At 37.9% G+C, this 22,259-nt stretch overlaps 1 protein-coding gene across 1 annotated transcript in view; it reads right to left on the bottom strand.

Moving 5' to 3' along the window:
- ttn.1 (titin, tandem duplicate 1) overlaps positions 1–21,554 on the bottom strand; it is a 136,312-nt gene extending 114,758 nt beyond the window's left edge. The window contains exons 1-37 of the mRNA XM_060877288.1: positions 21,457–21,554; positions 19,054–19,157; positions 18,663–18,866; positions 18,296–18,583; positions 18,106–18,185; positions 17,617–17,837; positions 17,227–17,485; positions 14,224–14,289; positions 13,863–14,121; positions 13,681–13,756; positions 13,213–13,431; positions 12,965–13,107; positions 12,680–12,864; positions 12,375–12,605; positions 12,041–12,282; positions 11,608–11,804; positions 11,268–11,432; positions 10,977–11,145; positions 9,184–10,880; positions 8,788–9,069; positions 8,364–8,630; positions 7,979–8,251; positions 7,619–7,882; positions 7,265–7,525; positions 6,871–7,131; positions 6,518–6,781; positions 6,181–6,441; positions 5,834–6,094; positions 5,473–5,733; positions 4,447–4,588; positions 4,180–4,348; positions 3,854–4,085; positions 3,240–3,524; positions 3,003–3,128; positions 1,247–1,732; positions 509–1,021; positions 194–235 (exon numbers count right to left, since the gene is read on the bottom strand). Of these exons, the coding sequence (XP_060733271.1) occupies positions 194–235; positions 509–1,021; positions 1,247–1,732; positions 3,003–3,128; positions 3,240–3,524; positions 3,854–4,085; positions 4,180–4,348; positions 4,447–4,588; positions 5,473–5,733; positions 5,834–6,094; positions 6,181–6,441; positions 6,518–6,781; positions 6,871–7,131; positions 7,265–7,525; positions 7,619–7,882; positions 7,979–8,251; positions 8,364–8,630; positions 8,788–9,069; positions 9,184–10,880; positions 10,977–11,145; positions 11,268–11,432; positions 11,608–11,804; positions 12,041–12,282; positions 12,375–12,605; positions 12,680–12,864; positions 12,965–13,107; positions 13,213–13,431; positions 13,681–13,756; positions 13,863–14,121; positions 14,224–14,289; positions 17,227–17,485; positions 17,617–17,837; positions 18,106–18,185; positions 18,296–18,583; positions 18,663–18,866; positions 19,054–19,144 (9,442 nt within the window). The 5' untranslated portion in view covers positions 19,145–19,157; positions 21,457–21,554. The remainder of the gene's footprint in view (positions 1–193; positions 236–508; positions 1,022–1,246; positions 1,733–3,002; positions 3,129–3,239; positions 3,525–3,853; positions 4,086–4,179; positions 4,349–4,446; positions 4,589–5,472; positions 5,734–5,833; positions 6,095–6,180; positions 6,442–6,517; positions 6,782–6,870; positions 7,132–7,264; positions 7,526–7,618; positions 7,883–7,978; positions 8,252–8,363; positions 8,631–8,787; positions 9,070–9,183; positions 10,881–10,976; positions 11,146–11,267; positions 11,433–11,607; positions 11,805–12,040; positions 12,283–12,374; positions 12,606–12,679; positions 12,865–12,964; positions 13,108–13,212; positions 13,432–13,680; positions 13,757–13,862; positions 14,122–14,223; positions 14,290–17,226; positions 17,486–17,616; positions 17,838–18,105; positions 18,186–18,295; positions 18,584–18,662; positions 18,867–19,053; positions 19,158–21,456) is intronic.
- Positions 21,555–22,259: the final 705 nt, after the last annotated feature.

Here is a 22,259-nt window from a genome sequence, read left to right as displayed (position 1 = left end):
GTGCTTTGTAGATACATATAAAAATTCTAAAAAAAAGAAAGTTAAAATATAAAAAGTTAATTTGTGCAAGTACATAACCAAGAGCAAATACTGTATATACCTTTTCTGTATGATAGGCATTTTACTAATATGTTGTAATTACTAGTAATCATAAGATAAAGAAGAAAGATATTTGATAACTTCTAAATTTTACCTTTGACTTCTTCCACATATGAGGATTCCTCCACCCTTGGAACTGTGAAATAATATAAAAAAAAAAATTAGAGTTTGGAAAGTATAGTTCTGTGGTTCCAGGGTAAAAATTGCATATGTATACACAGATTCTATTTAAAATATGATGGACCAGATCCTTTTTGATGGACACCCTTATAGGATGTCCAGCACAGACATTTCTCTACACATTCTTTTGTGGTTTTGAGAGACATCACATTTCACATATATGGCACAAGAGTAAGAATAAAATTTCCGATAGAAAGAATTATAAGAAGCAAAGCATGCAAGTGCCAACCTGTCTTAACCCTGAGTTGGGTGCTGCACTCATTGTCCCCTGCAGCATTGATTATTTTGCATGTGTAAGTGCCTCCTTCACTTTGACCAATGTTCATTACATTTAAGCAGCACAAGGGTCCATCGTGCTTCAGTGAGTACGACCGTGACTCTTCAACCATCAACTGGTTGTGTAGCCAGATCACATATGGAGAGGGGATTCCTTTCATTATACAATAAAGAGAGACATTGTCTTGCTGCTTTGCAATGATTTCTTGGGGTAGTTTCGTAAGAAACTCTGGCTGAATCGAGTCATATATAACATGATCCACCAAGGGTACCACATCAGGGTAGTACTGTTTACGTATCTGCCAGCTTGCTCCCAGGGAGGAGGTATTTAATGGTCCAATGCTCTGCATGTACTCTTGTTTTTCTTTGTCAGATATCTTTGCACTGGACTCATTTTCACTTTTAGAAGATTTACTGACAGAGTCAGAAGGGATGGGGGTTTCTGCTTTGGGGTTTGCTTCTTTAGCTGAGTGAGAATAAAGTTACGGAAAAGTATTAGGGATTACTTATCAGTAAGAGGAAATTGTAGAATTGCTAAAAAAATGTTAGTTTGATTATAGAATTGTGTTAAGCTTAGCTTCACAGGATTATAAAAGATATTAAAATGTCAATGATAATGCAGGTTTAATTTAAACACATGTGTTAAGCAGAATAGGATGAAATTGACATCAAAGATAAAATCTGTAAGCACCTTCTACCATGAGCCGTGCAGATGTTCGATTCTCTCCATTTTCATTTTTGACAGTACATCGGTAACTTCCTTCGTCTGCGAGTTGCACATTCAGTATGATAAGAGACAAGAGCCCTCCATGATCCATACATTGTACTCTCTCTGTATTTGTGAGTGTCCTTCCATTATGGTCCCATACAATTTCAGTAAGAGGCTCCCCAGTAAAAGAGCAGTTGAATTGAGCCATTTCACCCAGGCTGACTATGAGGTCATTCATTTTCAAAGTTAAAGCAGGTTTGCTGGAATATTCTTCCAATGAAGACATGTGTTGTTGGACCTTGATGCTTTTTACAGAGGTTGTACATTTTTCTACAGTGGATACCATTTCAAATGTTTGAACAGTGGAAGAAGAATGAGTCTCAGTCAAGTTGTGAGAAGTGATTTCCTCCGAAAGAGATACTTCATTGCTTGATACACTTTGCCTAGTTATGGTTTTCATACTGTGATCTGAGCAATAAAAAAATAAGATTAAACAATTATGTCAGTCTTAAAATGTTATATTCTTGATTCTGAAGAGTTCATTAGAAAAGTGTGAGGTTGGCAGAGTTGAAAAGGTGATGTGTTGCAGTCTCTGTACCATCTGGAGGGCCAAGTCTTGCACAGTGTGGTGACTTTCCTGCCCACCAATTCAAATAATTACTTAAGAGCAGGAAAATTATCTAATGCTACATTCCCATTACATGTTTAAAGTGGCACTAATCTGATGCTTTCCCAAAATCAGATTTGAGCCACTTTCATATGTGATCCTAGATAGGATACATATCTGATATGTGGCCATGCAATGCATTGCAGCAGACGTAAAAGCAAAAATTGTTGCTAGTCTGTCAAAGGTAGTCATTGACACTAAGCCACTACTGTGAGACACACATCTATTGTCCTGCAACACTCAGTGATTGTTAATTAAACAAAGATTGTGGTGGTATCCAGGACTATTCAGGTCTCTTTTCCTCTAATGGAGATGATGATGATGATGATAAAGCAGTGCATTTATGGTAGTAGTAAGAGTTATAAGAGTTTGCCATAAGACAGTCCCCAGGTGTCAGCAAGACATTCAGTGCAGGATGAAAAAAACTGCCGTGTGACACTGCTATGAACCATTCTGCAACTTCTGTCATACACACGTGTGTCTTCAACAGTGCACATCAAACTTCACTCCACATGCGCATACCACCAGTCAGCATCCAGTGTTACCAGTGTTTTTAGAAAGAAAAGTATATAAGAGCAATAGTGACTGTTGTGGGTAGAGGAACAGTGAAATATTTTTTCAGTATATAGTGAAATAAATAAATCCAGGTAATAGTGTACGGACCCCACTGAAAAAATGTATTCAAATGGTAGAGCAGAGCCTGAGGCAATGAGGCAAAATGTGACCGTGTTTGCTTAACATGCCTCTTCTAAGAATGTTATTGTTTTTTAAAATATGCACATGCAGGTACTTTCATAGGAGAGAAGTCCACACTGGTGACAATTAGGGTTCACTTACAAACAAAAAAGTGATCCATTAAAGCAGAAAGAGTGAATTTGAGCGAAAAGCAATAAAGCTTGTAACGTGAATGTAGTTAAACTGTGTTGTACCTCAGTCCTCCAGATTTGGGCTGGCAAATCTTAAAGAGTTTTGTCTGACTATAATAATCTGATTAAGCATGCAACATGCTTAAATATTCCATATTGCAAAAAAAGATATGACTACAGAACGAGGTGTATGTTTAGGCCTTACCCTCTCCTGAGACATGGCACTGGAAACTGGTAGACTCTCCCTCTTCAATAGATACATCATGTATAGGAGAGCTTATCACTGGTGGGGATACTGGAACGCCGACATCTGGAGAAACCACTTCGGAGACTGATTAAAGCAAAAAAAAAAAAAAGATGTTGGCAAACTTGAATAGGTTCGAGCTAAAGATTGATTTATCAATTCACATTTTTATTGAACCTTTTTCCTTCTTAGTAATACCTTCTACATTGAGTACAGCTGAGCTGGTGGCCTGACCAAAGTCATTTCTGGCTTCACAGGTGTACTGAGCTGCATCCTCTGGAAAGACTTCAATGAGCAACAAAGTGTGTTCATTTCCTTCACTCTGGAACTTGCACTTGAATCCAGAAGATAATGCCTGAGAGTTCTTATACCAGGAGACCTGGGGCTGAGGGATGCCAGTCACTTCCACAGAGAAGCGTGCAGGTTTGCCAGCCTCAACAGACAAAGGCTCCATATGCCTGATGATCTGAGGAGGCTCAGGAACTAAATTGTGTTTAAAAAGGTAATTAAAACAACTTGAAAGACATAATGGTATCTAAGCAAATCTCACTAATATATAAATTAGCTAAATATTTCAAAACTGACAAAAGGATGAAAGGATGTGATATGGAAATAAATAGCTACTGGCAAAAAGAAAACAAAGCAAGCTCAGAGATGTTAAGCTTTGTTTTAGTTTTGCCAGTAGCTATTTACTGCCATATCATATCCTTTTTTTTTGTCAGTGGAGAATTATGCAATTCTTTGCAATGCATAAAATAAATACTGTATATAACTAAACCAAAACTGGATGAACTGTTGGTAAAAACACTCACTGCTGATATGTAGATTCACTGTGCTCCTGTTCTTTCCAGCAATAAAAGTGTATTCCCCAGCATCACTCTGGTAAGTTTCAGCAATTGTCAAACGATGCACCTTTCTGATAGTTACGTAATTGCAACGCTTTTCTTGAGAGAACTGGATCTCAACACCATTTCTCAGCCAGCGTCCTTCAATATCATCCTCACTGACTTCAAACTCAAAAGTGGCTCTTTGTTTCTCAACCACCTATATTGTGAAGAAAAAGTTAGAACAAATGGGCATGTAAGTTGAATCGATTAGCTATCACTTCAAGTCCAAGCAATAATGATGAAAGATTTACCCTTATTTCTTTCTCAGCAGGCTCAGAGATGTGAACATCCTTTCCCTCTACTGTAAGGTGAGCCTTGGAAATGCTTGAACCAGCAACCACAGTGTATTCGCCACCATCAGACGTGCGAATGCTCTGGATCATCAAACGCTGAATGCATTTGTCTGTTGTAGCTTTATATCTAAATATTTAAAATTTTACCATTGTCAACAACATTTAGTATATCATTGTACTTTCACAATACCTTTAGGTAACACATTGTATTTTCAGTTACAATACCTGTCAGATAATTCAAGTTCCTGCCCATCTTTCATCCATGTGACTTGAACATTGGGCTCAGAAAGTTCACATTCAAAGATGGCCTTTTTCTTCTCAGTGACCTTGATATCTTTGATGTGTTTTGTAAACTCAATGACACGAGCTAAGAAACAGAAAAAGTTCATCATCATGAAACGAAATTGACGATAACCTTAAAGGCAGGGTCTCCGATTTTTGAGAAATGCTTCAGAAAACTGAGTCGGGCCGATAACAAACAAAAATCAAAACAAAAATCAAAACAAACGTGTAGCCAATGAGCAGAAAGGGGCGGGTCTTGTTAATCTGGGAGGAGAGAGTGTTCAGTGCGCATGTGTGACATTAGCAGAAAGCGGTTTTAACATTGACATGGAGGATAAAAACAAAGAAAGAAAGTGAAGAAAGGCTTACGATAAGGTAAGAAGTAGGACGTGTTAATATAGGATCAGCTTTCCAGCGCTGGAGAGAACTGAAGGAGCCGGAAGTTGGCGCATATTCACAGATTGGAGTTTCCTGAGTCAATAACTCCTGAGCTAAACGCTGTTACTACACAAATAACACCTCTTTTCTATTGTATTAATGTAGAGAGGCAGCTACAACCACGTTTTGTGTAGTAACAGCGTTTAGCTCAGGAGTTATTGACCCAGGAAATTCAACTTTACTTAAGACGCCGAGGCACTTTTTTCCTTCTCGATAGGTGAGTAACTTTGGTTTTGCTTTGTTTCACAGAACTATATATGCCGTCCTTTGCATGATTATGCTTGTGTGTCGTTTTTGCTTGTTTGTTTATCTGCAATCGTATTGTTCTTCCCTTCAGCTATGATAAAGACACATTTCTTTCCTTTAGTTGCCTGGGTTACGTATGTATGTGTGGGCGGAGCTATCTTTCAGGGGTGGGACCCATTTGGGTTAGGGGTGTGTTTGTTTTGGTGATTTCAAATGTCAACATTGGCTTTCAAAAATCGGAGACCCTGCCTTTAACTGGCTATTTCGATTAATTTAATAGCTTACCCTCAACAAACAGTTTTGCTGATGTCTGAGCAGATCCTGCCACAAACATGTACTCTGCACTGTCCCCAAAGTGCACATTGCGGATGGTGAGAGAGTGAGTGTTCTGTCTTGAACGAGTCTGGCATCTGTCAGTGGATCTAATCTCTACACCATTCTTCAGCCACTTGTGGGTGATGCCCTCATAATTAACAGTTACTTCAAATGTAATGGTATCCTTTTCTTGAGCACTGAGGTCTTTGAGCGTGGAGGTGATCTGAATGGCTGAAAGATTAAAAAAAAGGTGCAGATGCATGTTATAGTTATATCTGTTTAGTGACATAAAGCAAAAAACAGCCATATAGAAAACTGTAAACTGACTTACGGCTAACGGTCAGTTCTGCAGAGACGCCATCATTTCCACATACAAATGTATATTCTGCAGCATCATCTATGGTAGCATTCATGATCTTCAGTTGGTGGAGCTTTCCCTGCACCACACTTGCGAACTTCTCACTCATTTCAATCTCAACTCCATTTTTCAGCCATATGGATGGGACATTAAAATGTGAAACTTCACATTCGAATGTGGCCACTTGAGTTTCTGGAATCTCAATATTCTTCATGGGCTTTGTGACCCTCAAAGCTGAATAAATAGTTAAACATTATTATGAAACCTGCATGCCAATAGCTAGGAACATCTACTATACAAAATGTAACATGTCTACGTACATTCAATATGTAGGTGTACATTACTCTGCAAATGTCCAATGACAGCAATATATTCTCCTGCCATGCTCTCTTCCACACTCTGAATAACCAGCTTGTGGGCTTTTCTTTCTGAGAGTATCTTAATATTTAAGCTTGGCTTGAGTTCTTGGTTCTTAAACATCCACTTAACAGGAATGTCATCATGTGATAGGCTCAGTTCAAATGAGGCAGTGCCACCAATCAATGATGTTACATCCTTAGGCTTCTTCACAACTTTGATAGCTACAAGAGAGATCAAAATTTAAAAGAATAGTTTGTGGACACATTTGTGTTAAAGCATCAATGGACAAATACTTACTCTCAACATTGAGTCTAGAATTCGCAGAGAGCTTTCCGAGTTTGAAGCCGTAAACAGATTCATCCTGGGTGTTACAATTTTTAATTTTCAGCGTGTGAACCGTACCATCTACTCTGATTTCATATTTGTCACTCGGAAGGATTTCAACTCCATTTTTGATCCACTGGGACCCTTTCACATCCAAATGAGTGAGTTCAAGGCTGAACACAGCCTCTTGTGTCTCAATCGCAGTTTGGTTCTTCATGGTCTTTTTTATCTTAACAGCTATAAAATAACATTTAACTATTAATAAGTGGAAGACAAACACAAATGAATTAAACCAGAATAAAATATAGAGTAACACTTGAATGTACCTTCAACCTTCAGACTGGCAGATGTCTTAGAGTTTGCAACTTGGTATGTGTACTCTCCAATATCTTGTGGTCTAGTGATAGCAATGACAAGACTTCTCACAGTCCCATTCTGTTCACTCCTGACATTGTCACTGAAGTCAACAGGTTGCCCGTTCTTAAGCCACTTTCCCTCAGCAGAGGCACTTGCAACTTCACACTCTAATATAGCTGTCTGGGACTCTGCTACTGTCAAATCACAAAGTGGTCTGCTTATGGCACCACCTAAAGGGACAAAAACAGGAAATAACATTATCTTCACCCTAAGATATGTAAACAAAATGTAAACAATTACAACATAAGAGACATAAATCACAAATGGCCTATAATATCAAATATTTTAAGAAAATGTGTATACCTGAAACAATAAGTTTTGCACTAGATTTCTTCTCGCCAGCAGCACAGACATACTCTCCCTCCTCATCCTTCATGGCATTAAGGACAGTGAGGCTATAATGGGTACCTTTGCTCTCAATTTTGTACTTAGGACCAACCTTTAGAGGTTGATTCTTAAATGTCCAGAGAACATCAATTCCAGGATGAGATACTTCAACCTCAAATGTGACATTTTGAGTCTCCGTACAAACACGGTCCTCCATGTGCTTTACAATGCTGATTCCTGAAACCCCCCCAAAATTATTAGATTTTATTATGTATTTTATTTACAGATTACATTACATTATTATTTTTTTTTATCTATGCAGAAACATACCTTGAACTGTCAGGTTACATGTTGATTCAACACGACCTACAGCCATCTTATATTGTCCTTCATCAGAAGCATAGGTCCTGTTTAACACTAGACGTTGTTTAGAACCTTTTGCAACCATTTGTATTCTGTCATTGGGTATCACCAGTTCTTCGTTATGATACCATTTCACTGAGCTTACATCAGCTGCAGTAATCTTGGCCTCAAAAACAGACTTTGTACCCTCTACTGAAGAAATGTCCTTTAATTGTATCAAAAAGTCAATAGCTGTAAAGAAATAAAGATTATATTTATCCATCCAAATATTCCCATGTTACATGAAACAATAATATATAACCCACAGTCACTGTTTATGCACTGTACCTTGAACAATTAGCTTTCCACTTGTGGAAATGTCTTGGTTGGGGACAACAAAGGAATACGTTCCAGTGTCATCTTTATTAGCGTCTTCAATTAGAAGCTTATAGTTTAGTTTGTCAGTTACAATATGTATTCTATCTGTGGCAGAGATGGCCTGACCATTCTTCATCCAAGTTCCCTCCACATTTTCCTGAGAGAATCGTACCTCCAGCTGGGCAATATCCCCCTCACAGATTGTCAAATCAGACAGGCCTTGTATCAATGTAACTGGACGCACTAGATTAATAAGAATAATTAAAATTAAATATTCATTGTTATGAAAAGTATATATGCAGAAATCCCTGTTGTTTTCTCAGAAATACAGCTCTGACTCTTTAAAAATACTTACACTTCATCTTTAGGGAAGCACTTGTCTCAAAATCACCCACTTTGAAAGTGTATTTGCCTTGGTCCTCTTTTTTCACATCTTTAACAGATAGGCTGTGGCGACCACGGCGTGAGGACAAAATATATTTTAGACTAGGAGTTATTTCTTTGTTCTCAAAGTACCAAGTGCCCTCAGCATCTTCACGGGACACTTCACACTCAAACTCCCCTGCATATGACTCTGGTACTTCTGTATTCTCAAGATTCTTCAAAATTTCAAGTGGTGAACCTATTTGACAATTGAAATAAATTGACCATACAGAGAATATACAACACTAGCAATTTAAAAACTATAAAATATCGGAAATGGGGTTTACTATGCTTAAATACTATAACATATAATACACATATACTTTTGATAGTTTATTTCTGTTTAATACTATTACCTTCAACATGAAGTCTTGCAGTTGTTCTTATGTTGTCATCATCAGCAATTACACAACTATACTCTGCTTCATCACTCATGTTGATGATCAGTACAGACATAAAATGCACCTTTCTGTCAGAGTGCATCCTGTACTTGTCTCCAGAGAAAATCTCTGCATTGTTCTTCAGCCATTTGACCTTGACAAAGGGCTCATTGGTCTCACATTCGAAGGTCATCATGGTATCTTTTTCTTTGGCATATAGATCTTCTAGCATTTGGGTAAATGATAGAACTTGTTTTCCTGAAATAAATAAAGGAGGCAATTATGTAGGGGATAGTAATAGAGAATTAAATATTCAGGTGAGGAAATATTCAGAATATTCAGAATCATTCTAGCTTTACTACAAAATGTTACCTTGAATCAGTAAGAATGCATGGCTTGAGGTCTCTCCTGCAATGTTCATAACCTTGACCATGATACTAGCAGAATCTTCAGTGGACACATCTCTAATGACCAGTTCACAGACATGGTCCTCGGGCCAGTACCAATAAATTCGCTCTGTTTTTTCCAGCAAAACTCCATTTTTGAACCACTGGCATTCTGGATCTGGTTTACCAGCTACTCTGCAATGGAAGCGTACTTCATCTCCTTGGGCGACTGTCTGACTCTGAATACGCTCCAGAATTTTTGGAGCCTCCATACTTGGTGAAAGTACTATTCTGTCTGGTTTGATTTTGGGAATGGTGAGTTTATGTTCCTCTTCTTCCCTTTTCTTTTCAGCCTCAGTTAGTTCTTTGGTATGATGAAGGAGTTTATCTTTGCTCTTCCTAAGCATATCTTCATAGGACTCATCTCTCTTACGGGACTTTAGTTCAACTGCAGTAATTGCCTCATAGTAGCCTTCCTGGGTTCTGCGTTTAAATTTGCTTCTCAGCTCTTCGGATTCCTCAGTTAATTTCTCATGAATTACCCTCTCTGCTTTCTTCAACTTTACCACCTCTTTTGACTCTTTAGAGATTTCTGAGGACTTCTCTGGTTTAATAACCTCAAAGGACACCCTTCCATGCTCTTGAACAGTTGGAGGAGGCTTAATTTCTGGGGCCCGACGCAGAACTGCTCGGAAGTCCTCCCTTTGTTGAATCTCAAACTTCACAACATGCTCAATGACACCTTCAGGGTTCTCTGCCGTAACCTTCACATCTCCTGAATCATAAGACTTGCAGTCCACAATCTCAAGGTAGTGAATGCCATCATACTGTAGCCTGAATCTTTTGCTCTTGCGAATAAGCTGTCCATTCAGGTACCAGTTGACTTTGGGGGTTGGGTATCCAGTTACTCTACAACGGAATTTAGCAGTTTCTCCCTCCAGTACTCTAATGGGCTCTGGAAGCAGTACAATCTCAGGCTTAGTTTTCTCTGTTGTTTCATCTCCAGTAACTCCAGTAGGACCTCCCTCATGGGCAATACGCTCAATTTCATCTATTCTCTGTCCCCGCCTACCCTCAGGCAACTGACTTTCCTCAACAAGGCTCTTCTCATCTTTCACAATCAATGTGGCTGAGGTCTGGTCAACACTATACTTGTTGGTAGCTCTGCATGTGATGACACCACTGTCTCTGGCATAAGCAGCTTCATAGTCGAGACTGCAGTATCCAAACTCATTGACCATACGTAGTCTGTTAGCAGCTGCCAGGGGCTTACCATCGTGCAGCCACTCGACAATCATTGTGGGATCACCAATAGGCGTAAGTCTGCATTCAAAATGTACAGGACCAAACTGCTTTAGTCTGACAGATGTCAGTTTCTTTTTGAACTGAGGTTTCTGTTGCTTCTCCTTGTCATAAAGGTCACCCTCCTCCCATTGTTCCTGACCATAACGAAGATGCAGTGGCTCCAACTCCGGTGCAGCAATTTCCTTAGCTTTGTAAGTTCCTTTAGTAATAATAAGCTTTCTCTCTGGCTGAGGTCCGGCTGCCTCCACTTCAACATTGATTTTGCAGCGAGTAGTATCTCGGCCAGCTTTGTTAATAGCTGTAGCAGTGTACCATGCACTATCAGATCCAGAAGTCTGGGGGATCTTGAAAGAAGCCTCCCCTTTACCACCCTCAATTCTATAACAAGCACAATTTCAAATGTTTAGACCAATTAAATGTCATAACATTTATTATTATCAATGAGTAGTATTTATTGTCAGAGAAAATGCTTACCTGATGTGTGGGTGCTTCTGTGGGGTGATGATGTCACTGTTCTTCAACCAAACAATGTCAGGAAGAGGTGAGCCGATTGCTTTAACCGCCAACTCAACCAAGCTGCCTGTTTTAACACTAATGTTCTTCAGCTTCTCAACAAATTGGGGTCTCACCAAGTTTTCCTTAGCTAAAATTAAAAAATATAAAAAATATATATACATATAAAAAAATGTATATATGCATATTATTTTTTTTAATTTACAAATGTTTTCCAACCAGAAAGCAAAATAGTAGGCGCATTAAACAGACCTTCAACAGAGAGAGTCATAGAAACAGAGGTTTTTCCAGCTCTGTTTTGAGCAACAACTGTCCATTCTCCAGAGTCATGAGGCATAGCCGGAACCACAATCAATGACTGGGTTCCATCTTCCTTTACCACAATCTTGTGAGTATAGTCATTTACCACTTGTTGTCCTAAATAAAAGAAAAACACATTTATCAAAACAAACATCGACAGTGTCAAATGTGTCTAATTCAGTTCAGCAACTTTAGGGTTGTTATGCAACATTATGCTAAAATTATGTTAATGTGGCTTCCTTGAGTGCAAAACAAATTCCCCTCAGGGCAATAAAGGTTTCAATCAACATACCGTTATGGAACCAGTAAGTTTCAGGCATGGGCCTTCCTACAACTTTCAGATCAAATCTTGCAGTTTGACCCTCAGAGCACTTAAAGGAAGAAGGCTTTGTGATAAATACAGGCTTATAAAGCCTTTCAAGTTGGGCTTCATCAGTCTCATCCAGTCTGCGAGCAGGAGAACGACTGGTAGAGCGTGGTGAAGTGGATCTGAATTGTATGAAAAATCAGAATTGCTCAATGAGATTGACACAACATGCATAAGTTTATATCACTTACATTTTTGGGAAGCTGCGATCACCTTTATATAGCTTAAAAAATTACAAATGCAGTTTAAAAAGCTGTTGTTGTGTTTTTATTATTTAAATAGAAAATATATTGATAAATTCATTCTGAATGCATTCTTCCATACCAATGATATTTTATAGTCATCAAATAGACTATACCTGAATCTCTGAGCTGTTTCTGGTTGACGGTACCGTGGCTGTACCACTGAATCAGCTAATTCCACATGCAGCTTGCCAGAGCTGACAGCATTACCCTTAATGTTGCTAATCAAAGCAGTGTAGATTCCCTCATCCTCTGGCAGCACCACAGGAAGACGTAGACTGGCTCTACCATCTTTAAGAACCTCCATTTGATAATGTTCTCCGTGTCTTAGGCGTTTGCCATCTTTATACCATGCAATCTGCAAATTAGAATATATGATTAGTGTATAAAACATTAAGAAATTATTAGGAGATGTATATATTTGCAGATATTGGCAGTGGAGTTGCCTACCTTAGGAAGTGGTGTTCCTGTCATTTTAAAGTGCAGTGTAGCACTCATTCCTTCCCTGAGCTTGTAATTTTTCACTGGAGTGTTAAAAACTGGGAATTCACACTCATGCTCTGAAATTGTCATGTCCATCTGCTCCCCATCATCAGCCAGCAATTTTTGGTAGGTAATCTTAAGAAGATGACACTCAATCTCATACATGAACCTCTGCTCAACAGAAGATATCTGAAACTCCTGTGAAATGAGAACATAATTAGCTCTGGATATAATAAACAAGAAAGCTGGAACTGTAAAAAAGCCTTACACACCTGTTCAGAGGTGAATGATTGCATCATTTGTGTTTGTTTAGCCATTTTCCTCTGAATGAGTAACTGCTCTTTTTCAAGTTCATTTGTAAATACTGGTGGTACATCTCCAACTCTGGGCTCCACTACTGTTGTCACTTCAGTCTTATATGTTACTTCATGTTCTTTTATGTAAGCTTCATATGCCTCTGTAATATGCATTGTAAAATTGATCATATATAATATAAAATAATATTTAAGATTTATGCGTGAACTAAATATAGAAACTTTACTGTCGGTGTGACCAACCTTCATTAAGCAGCACAGCCGATGCAGATGCCTCTCCAAGCTTGTTCCTGGCAAATACTACGTATTCTCCAGCATCATCAGAAAATGTCATAGAAATCTCCAATTTGCATTGACCAGTTTCTTTATTGTAAGCAACTTTATATCTGATAGAGCAAAAATGTAAAGATGTTAAAATCCATACTTCGAATACTGCATGTTAATGCCATTTTCATACCAAGATAATGATAATTGCTTGTAAAAAAAAATACCTGTATCCAGTAGTGAGTGGAATTCCATTCTTTTTCCAGTAGATGTGAGGTTTAGGACTACCTCCGATCTGGCATTCAAAGACGATGCTATCACCTTCTACCAGTTTCTGCACTGTGGGCTTACTCACAAAGAATGGAGCCACAGCTGCTCCAGTGTCCACAGATTCAGATACAGCACTGATTTCTGACCTGGTCTCTTGTCTGGCTTCAGCTGCAATCCTGGAAATGTTTTTTTTGTTTTTTTTATAATGAATTTAAATTTATAACTTTTTTTTTTTACATAAACAAATTGTTAACTCAACAACCATTAAAAGAAAGACTAATTTATCCTACTACCTTTGCAAAAGAAAGATCTTCTTTATTTTTTTTATAAACTGAACATGCTGCAGTTGTTTTAGATATTTTTCTGTTGTAGCAAAGAACCTTGAAGCAAGGATATGGTCTGAATTTAGGTCATAGCAAACTCACAGTCTTTCTTGCATTGATACTTCGACATGTTCAGAAACAGCAGTTAGATCCTCCCGACTCTCAATTTCTTCAGAGACTGTAAAAATCAATTAAGAGTAAATAAACAAATCCATGTTGACAAAAAACGATGCATGTCGCATCTATTTAGTATCTTGTAACCATGTAAGCATGTTAATATTTACCTTGCACAAGCAGGTAGCAGGAGGTGCTGATTGTTCCAGCCTCGTTTGTTGCAGTGCAAGTGAAACGTCCACTATCCTCAGCAAAAGCCTCACGGATCACTAAACGGGCATATCCTTGCTCATATGTGATCTGGAAGTCAATAGAGTTTTCAATTCTGTAGTCCTCTCTGAACCACATAATGCCTGGTGTGGGGTGGCCTGAGATCTGGCACTCCAGTGTCACGGACTCTCCTTCAGTAACAGTCAGGTTCTTCAAGCACTGAAGAAACGGAATGAGAATGTATTTATTTTACTTAAAAAAACATGTGGAAAGTCAACTGGTTGAAACAAGGTTTAAAATGTATTGAAACTAAACACTTACAGCCACAACTGTTGGTGGCATCACTTGCACTTGCATGTGTGAAGGGATCATTGCAGCCTCCACGACCTGCAAAATAGGCAATCAGTCCCTCACTATTAGCAAATGATGCAGATTAGCAGCAACAAAGAATGTTTTTTTTTCACAGCTTAAATGACAGAGGTGTGAGTTAGGTGGTGATGATATAACACCCACATCAACACAATGAATGGAAATAATTCGCTTTATACAATATCCCAATAGCAGAGCTATTATGACCTGCTCACAACAATGATAGCACTATTACCACCATGAATAAGGATGCCAAATTTCATTTTTATGAATGTAAATACAGCTGTCTAATATTGGTTGCCAACATGATGTATTTGAGCCCTTAGGGGTCTGTGATTTTGTTTAAATTTAGTTTGATTTACAGCCATGGAAATCATATATGAAATATTCCAAGTGTCAAGTAGAAATGTCGTATTTAGGTAGCAGTGGGCATAAGCAAAGCCTCAGTTTTTACTACCTTAGAAATAACCTGCTGCTCTACAGTCAGGTTTATATAGGCTTGTTAAGCCGCAAAACATGCATCGGAAGCAACATTAACTGGACTGATTTCACTATCGCTAATCAGACAACACCTAGAAAACGTCAGCATTTTACTGATGAATTACATTGGTAATTCAACTTTGTCTAAAGTAGAAATGTTCCCTGATATGACAAACAAAGGTGAACAAAACATAAAAGTCAATTCATGCCTTATGTCAATGCAAAGTGACAATATATAATGATACAGAGAGCCAACAAGGTGAAAGCAGTGTATGACAGTGAGGCACTTCAGGGTGAACTATCAGAATTGTGTGAGAGTTACAGCAAGGTGCTTGTATCACACATTAGCTCACTACCTCTTTCATACAAGCCCAAGTTTCACAGTTAGGGCTGGTCTCCTGTGCTGTTTGTCCTGGTAGAGCACCATTGGAATTTCTGTCATAACTTTCAGTAAAATGCTCTTCCTCTGGAATCATCAAGGTGGAAGTGTCTTCACAAACTGATATCTATATTTTCCAAACATTTGTATTATATTAAAGTTAGTCAGCATCTAACATGATTTAAATAATATACACAGAGCAGTGTACCTCCACTTCATCCTCAGTTAGAGTAGAGTTAGCAATGGCCAACTCTTTGAAAATACTCGTCATACTTTCAACACTGCTTCCAGTATCATCCCATTGTTCAGTACTGTTTTCAGTAGTGGGTGTACTGGTAACAGTCTCTGCCAAATCACTTTCATCAGCTAGTTTCATCAGCATCAATTACATTATATTCACAGATATTTTCAAGACTGTAGATCCTAAAGTTTCTTTCTGCAGAATCATCAATTTTCCATATAGATTAAGATTAGAATAAGAATAAATGCAATTCAGTTTTATTTATAATGCACTTTACAATAACCATTAAATTTAAGACACCTATATTAGATCCTTAATGGGCAATGCAGTGTTAGCAGTGTTAAGAAGAAACCAGACTCAGAAAGCAACTAGGGTTGCAAAGGGGCGGAAAGTTTCCGGTAAATTTCCGGAAACTTTCCACGGGAACTTAATCTGGGGAATTTTGGAAATATTCCAAATTGGAAACTTTACGGGAATTTATGGGAATTTACAGGAATTTATGGGAATTTATGGGAATTATTTGGAAATATAGGGAAATGTATAAACTATATCATATACAAAGGTAAATAAACATTTTGTTTGGTCATAAGCAGACATGCATGCAAGGTAATACAAATTTTAAAAATGGCGTCTTGACTGATTTAATTGTAAGTACAACTTTAACTGATTCTTTCATTGAGTAACACAAAAGCATAAACTTCATAATTGTAATAAACATATTTCCCTATGATTGCTGTAACATGAAAGCATCCCCCACCCTTGCCCTTCTAAAAAAGTCCCAATCAAAATGTAAAATGAAGCATTTTTCCTCAAGCTTATTAGGTCTCTGCTTCTGTGGTATTCAAGGCCTGAAAAATGGAGGTGAATCCCCCTTAAGTGATATATGGAGGATTTTTTTTTTTATTTCAAGGGGTTGTGAGTGTGTGGGGGAGGGTCATCAAATTATCTGTGCATGTGGTAACACTCCTAATTTACTGCTTAATAAGAGTTAGTAAGGTAGTTATTAAGTTTAGGTATTGGGTACCATTAAGAATGTAGAATAAGGTAATGCAGAATAAGGCATTAATATGTGCTTAATAAGTACTAATAAATAGCCAGTATTCTATTAATATTCATGCTAATAAGCAACTAGTTAAATGACCCTTATATAAAGTGTTACTGTGCATGTTATGGAAGAATGCAAGTACATGCAGTGGGTGTGGCCTCAATGGCCCTCCAGTAAGCAGTGTGCTGTGTGCAAGTGACCGAGGAATGCAGGGTACAAATTCAACTTAAATTGCATTAAATCTTGTTGTTTTAAACACAATTATGCTACAAGATTTTTTTTAACTACAATTAAGTTCCTTGTTATAGGAAACTCTGCATTTTTTTAAATTCCCAGTTAATTCCCATATATTCCCGTTAATTCCCATGGAAAGTTTCCAGCCTTGAAAATTCCCGGAATTTTGCAACCCTAAAAGCAACCCATATTTTTCTGGAATGATACAAGATAATGGGAAATCATTAAAATGTTGACTGGTTTGCCTTCACAATGAACGCTTAAATATTTTTCAATACAGCTGATAACACTGAGGCTGGTCCATGTTTGCTGCAGTAAACAGTAGAAAGTCAAGTTGAATCAAACATAAGCACTCTTACATAACCTGCAAAAACTAAAAGCCTACATAGCCACATCATATATACTGTATTTCATTATTATATGTGATTTCTATTATAATCGCTGTAGTGTTTTTGTTTGTTTCTTTTTTTTATCTTCGATAACTCTTTCCCAGGCCACACTGGAATCACCTAGCTGCATCTTAGGTGTTTTACCACTAGGGGTTGCAAATGTTCAACTATAAGTAAAAACTCTCACCTCTTTGATAATTGCTCCACTGATCTGTTGCTGCATGGCAAAAGAGCCTTCCCACTGTTCTTTTTGGACATGTGTGGAAGAGGACTGTACATATGTGGATCCAGCAGACATAGTAGTATAGCTGGAATCTGCTACATAGCCTTCCTGCTTCCATGGAGGCAGAACATCAGCAGCCTGTGTGACATACTTGCGTGTGGTTAAAGGAGACTTCACAGGTCTGATTGGGGACACAGACACTCTTGAAGTCGGGGACCCAGGCCTAAAAGAAAGAAAACAAAACACTTTTAAAATATAAACTAAATCATGATTTAAGAAAATGATACACAGTAATGAAACGTTATGGACAACCTCATGGAATAAGGTCCTTTAGGAAAAGGAAAAGCACTTTACCTCACAGGTGTGGGGGTTGGAGCCTTAACATGTCTTACAGGGGAAGGTGACTGGTGGCGAGCAGCTGCAACCTTTGAAACTGCTGAAGCTGGTGGTGGGGACATTGAGGTTGGTTTTCCAGGCACACGAGGGGGTGTCTTGTGAGCCAAATGTTCAATCTCAGTCCCCCCCTCCATTTGCATTTCTATCATGGCTGATGATTCAAAATGGGCCTCCACTTTCTTTGAATAAAATACAAGGCAGGATAAGTCTTTTGTTTAGGACATTAGCATTTAGAAGTGATAAATTGTTTTCATTGGATTGAAACCAATTGAAACCTACGGAGAATCACTTATTATCATATTATTTTCCACACTTAAGTTGAGTTAGTTCTGTCTGCTGGTTTGGGTAGATTGTGATTCAAGCACATATTCAATTATATGTGAAGAATACAATGAAAAAATGTTTTTAATATTATTCAAATACAGCAACTGTTTGGATTCCAATTACCTTTTCCACCTTGCTCTGAGAAATCTGAGAAGTTGAAACAACTGTCTTAGTCTTCTTAGCAGGCACTTCAACTTCTTCGCCTGAAATAACACATAGTAAATTATACTATAACTTACTAAGGTACTAACATTAATAATAACAAGTAACTTTACAGATAAATGAGTTAAATAAAACATGTCCATTAAATGACCTTGAACCAGTAGTTCTGCAGTCGAAGTGGCACGTCCACTGCTGTTGGAGGCAATAACTGAGTATGTACCAGAGTCTTCAGGAAAAGCCTCGGCAATCAACAAACTGTAAAGGTCTCCATCTTGAACAATCTGAAAGTCAGCTGAGCTCTGAATCTCAGCTCCCTCTCTGTAAAACTTCACCACAGGTGTAGGGATTCCTGTCACACGGACGTCCAGTCTCACTTGTTTTCCTTGTTGCACAGTTATGCTTTGCAATCTCTGAATAAAGGTTGGGGGCGCAGTTTCCGCTGTAGAGAGAACACAGGTTTAGTATTTATATTTAAATTAGGACATGCTATTTATCAATATCTAGAATAATTTAGTCACCTGTAACCAGGAGTTCAGCAGTGCTAGTGGCTTGTCCAGCTCCATTGGTGGCTCTTACAGAAAATCTTCCACTGTGTGCGGCTGTCACGGCGGGGATCTTCAGAACAGCGCGGCCTTCGCTGAACGAGATCTGAGCGCCGGGCAGAGCGGCAGTAGAAAGAACCTGGCCATCACGAAACCAGCTCACCTCAGGAACTGGATTACCTGAAGGGAACAGAGGATGTAATAATGCTAAGAGACATGGAAACCATGCACTATGTTTGTATGACTGAGTCTATTAACAGTCCTTCAAGACCGACAGAAAGAAAGAAAGAAAGAAAGAAAGAAAGAAAGAAAGAAAGAAAGAAAGAAAGAAAGAAAGAAAGAGTCAGAATGTGACTTTTATTCTTACCACTAGCTTGAGCTTCAAAGGTTGCAGCACTACCCTCAAGTGCCACAACGCTTTGAAGCGGTTGTGTAAATGTTGGCGCCTGTGTTGTCATGATAGTAGGCACCCTGGAAAATACAGGAATGGGGCATTCATTATGTTAAACAGCAAACTCTTTATTTCCTAAAAAACCTGAAACACGTTGTTAATATTTATTTTTGTTACATGACATGAATTATAGGCCGGCTAAGTTTCACTGCTAAGAAATGTAACTGACTAATCACTGGGTGTCATTCATCCCACCCTGCTGCACCTGGCTCTGAGCAGCCTGTCATCTGAGAGACGAGTGGCTCCAAAAGGTCCATGTGTCAATTCAACCACCTAACTGACAGCATATAGACAACTGTGTGCAACTGCTAGCTGTGATTTCAGCCTGTGAAACAAATTACCTATCCAGATGCAAATACATTCACATCATAACGGCTCAGAGAAATCAAGCAGGAACTGGCCAGTAAGACATGGCTTTCTCCATAATCGAGCCATAAACATAGCAATGCATTTATTTACATGCTTATATAGTATACAGAACAACCAACTAATGAGACAGTATAGAATTGAAGCATCCGATTTTTTGCAAATATGACAGTGACCTAAGAATTGCTCTCCCAAACGTAATTAATGCATATTATATATTAATGCTTACACAACAATGGCATACTCAAATGCTCTAAGTTTTGGTTACAGTCTTAATAAAGGACAGAATGTCAGTGGGGGCCGCCGTTAAAGTAAACAGGCTACAATCCTGCAAATGACAGCTGTTGTGTGAACCCCTGTTAACCTTTGTTAACCTCAAAACTCATTTAACTCAAATCTGGTCAGTATATATTTGCACTCTCTGAATACGGAAATGCAAAAAATATGTATTTAGGACTCCAAAACATACATGTTGCAAATATTTATTTAAGTCTCAGCATACAATTAACACAACATTTTGTTTTTGAAATTTAAAATGTGAATTGAGAACAAGAGAAGCGTTAATGCTCATTAGCATCTCCCAACAACTTTTAAATTCCCAGCAAATAAGACCAACACCAAATTTAAGCAAGGTCACCAGGCTGCAAATATACCCTGTTCTATATTAGGAGTAATGCAATATCTTTACATGTACATTTATAAACTAGCAGCTCAAATGGATCACTTCCATAGATCTGTCCATTTTAAAAGGAATTGGCATTTTACTTGTTTCCTTTCCTAGTTTCTCAGCATTATAGAACAATTTCCACAATACTTATACGATCAGATGAGTTAGAAATAGTAAGTGATATAGCAAAAACAAAAAAACAAACCAACAAATAAAATCACATACTAATTAACCAATGTATTACCTTTTTTCAGACCAGATAATTGTTTATGCAGCTGATGTAAGACATATCACTCCAGTAAAAACAAATAAAAGTAATAAAAGTAAAAGGTGTTCAATTACACTGAACATTCAACAATCATGCTATATGTTCTGTCCATTATTTCTTATGGCAGGGGCAGAACAACCTTAATTAAACACCAACAATTATTTTGTATAAATATCTGAAAACCTACATGTTAATAAAAGGAAATTATTAAATTAATAACCAAATTAACGAATTAGGTTGGCGGACATGGTGGATGCAAATTTATTCTCAAAGCCATCATCTTAGTTTTAAATTAAATTATCATTAAATCATTAGTATTTTTCCCTCAACACAATACCACTAACAATGCACTGCCACCAAATATCAATGTCATTATAAAATAAACATCAACAAGTTCATTCCTGATATTTAAAAGAAATCAGTTATTTCCTTGAAATGTTCTATTTATAAACCAGATTTGATTTGGGTGAGCAGGTGAAGTCCAAGCTTATATTCCAACATAAGTTAGAAATTGTACAGAATAAACCAACACAAACTAATTTTAATAAACACAAACTTAACGTTCACAGTAAACTGTAAGGTAGGTGGTATATATGATGAGTGATGTCCTATTAGACAGAAATGGCAATCTCCAAAAATAATCAGCCCCTTTGCTTGATTGACAGTCACCATGTGGCACATAGCTGGAGGTGCAACTGATAGCCCTGCTGCTGATTCCCTTAAAAAGTCATCACGGCCGAGCTGGGACACCACTCTAATGCTATCACAGGCTATTCTTGGCTTTTCTCAAACCATCACACCATATAATAACCTTGAACTTTTAAAATCAGGTAATTCTTTGCGGAAACATTTTATTAAAAAAATTAATAATAATGGCAGCATCTGGCTAAGCCTCTCTAACATTACAGAACAAGACTAAAGGCAATTCTGTAATATATTATGAATGTGAAGAAAACATGCATGATCAAACATAAAAGACAGTAAATAAATATCTGTCCATGTAGCAAATGCAACTTACTTGGATTACAATGGTGCCTATAACTGATGGGACTGTGCCCAGAAGGCTACTGCCTCAGCAACAATCCTTTTATCCAGTATGTTTCCAGAATATCCAAGGTGAGAACAGTTGAACCTCGAAACGACCCCAAAACAAAACTACACAGGGGTAAAGACTGTGTAGTTTTGCTTTTCCCTTGCAATCCCTACACCCGAGGCAAGGCTGGGAATGCTCCAACTGCTCAGAAGTGCTAATACGCTAAATTTACTTTATATACCTCTAGCCTAGCCTGCACTGTCACTTCTCAGCCACTCCCCATTCATCCCCTTCAGCCATGGAGTCATGGGATTGATGCATTTTATATAGACCTTCATATGCATCTCAGTGTCCCCCACCCTTTGTCTACAGAAGTTCATACGAGCATGTTACTCTCTAGGATTGGAATAATCCAATCATTTTAGTGATTTGCAACTGTTAAATGTTATGTTTATGACCCATTTTTAAAAAAAGGCAATGCTGTTTGGCCAGGCCCTCATGGCAAGCATTAACCTGTCCATGACCAAAAGGAGCAAGTGTCTGTCCCTGCCACTCAAACAAAAGGCAACCCCCACAGGAAGGGTCTGCTGTAAAGAGTACAGAATGCCTACTAACCTCACTTTTTTGTTTAGATTCCATTTATTTATTTGTTTGTTTGTTTAAATAGTTAATTATTTAAAAGATGTTAACAAACTTATTAATTGTATAAATACGTACAAATAATATTACACTAGTTACACCACAGAGTATAATACTAAGTTAATATTAGCTGACATTTCATGGTATTA

Source organism: Tachysurus vachellii, chromosome 8 (genome assembly GCF_030014155.1).
Source record: "Tachysurus vachellii isolate PV-2020 chromosome 8, HZAU_Pvac_v1, whole genome shotgun sequence".
In the NCBI taxonomy this organism is placed as follows: domain Eukaryota; kingdom Metazoa; phylum Chordata; class Actinopteri; order Siluriformes; family Bagridae; genus Tachysurus; species Tachysurus vachellii.
The sequence above is the reverse complement of the archived record's forward strand: the minus strand, read 5'-3'. Positions and strand labels throughout refer to the sequence as shown.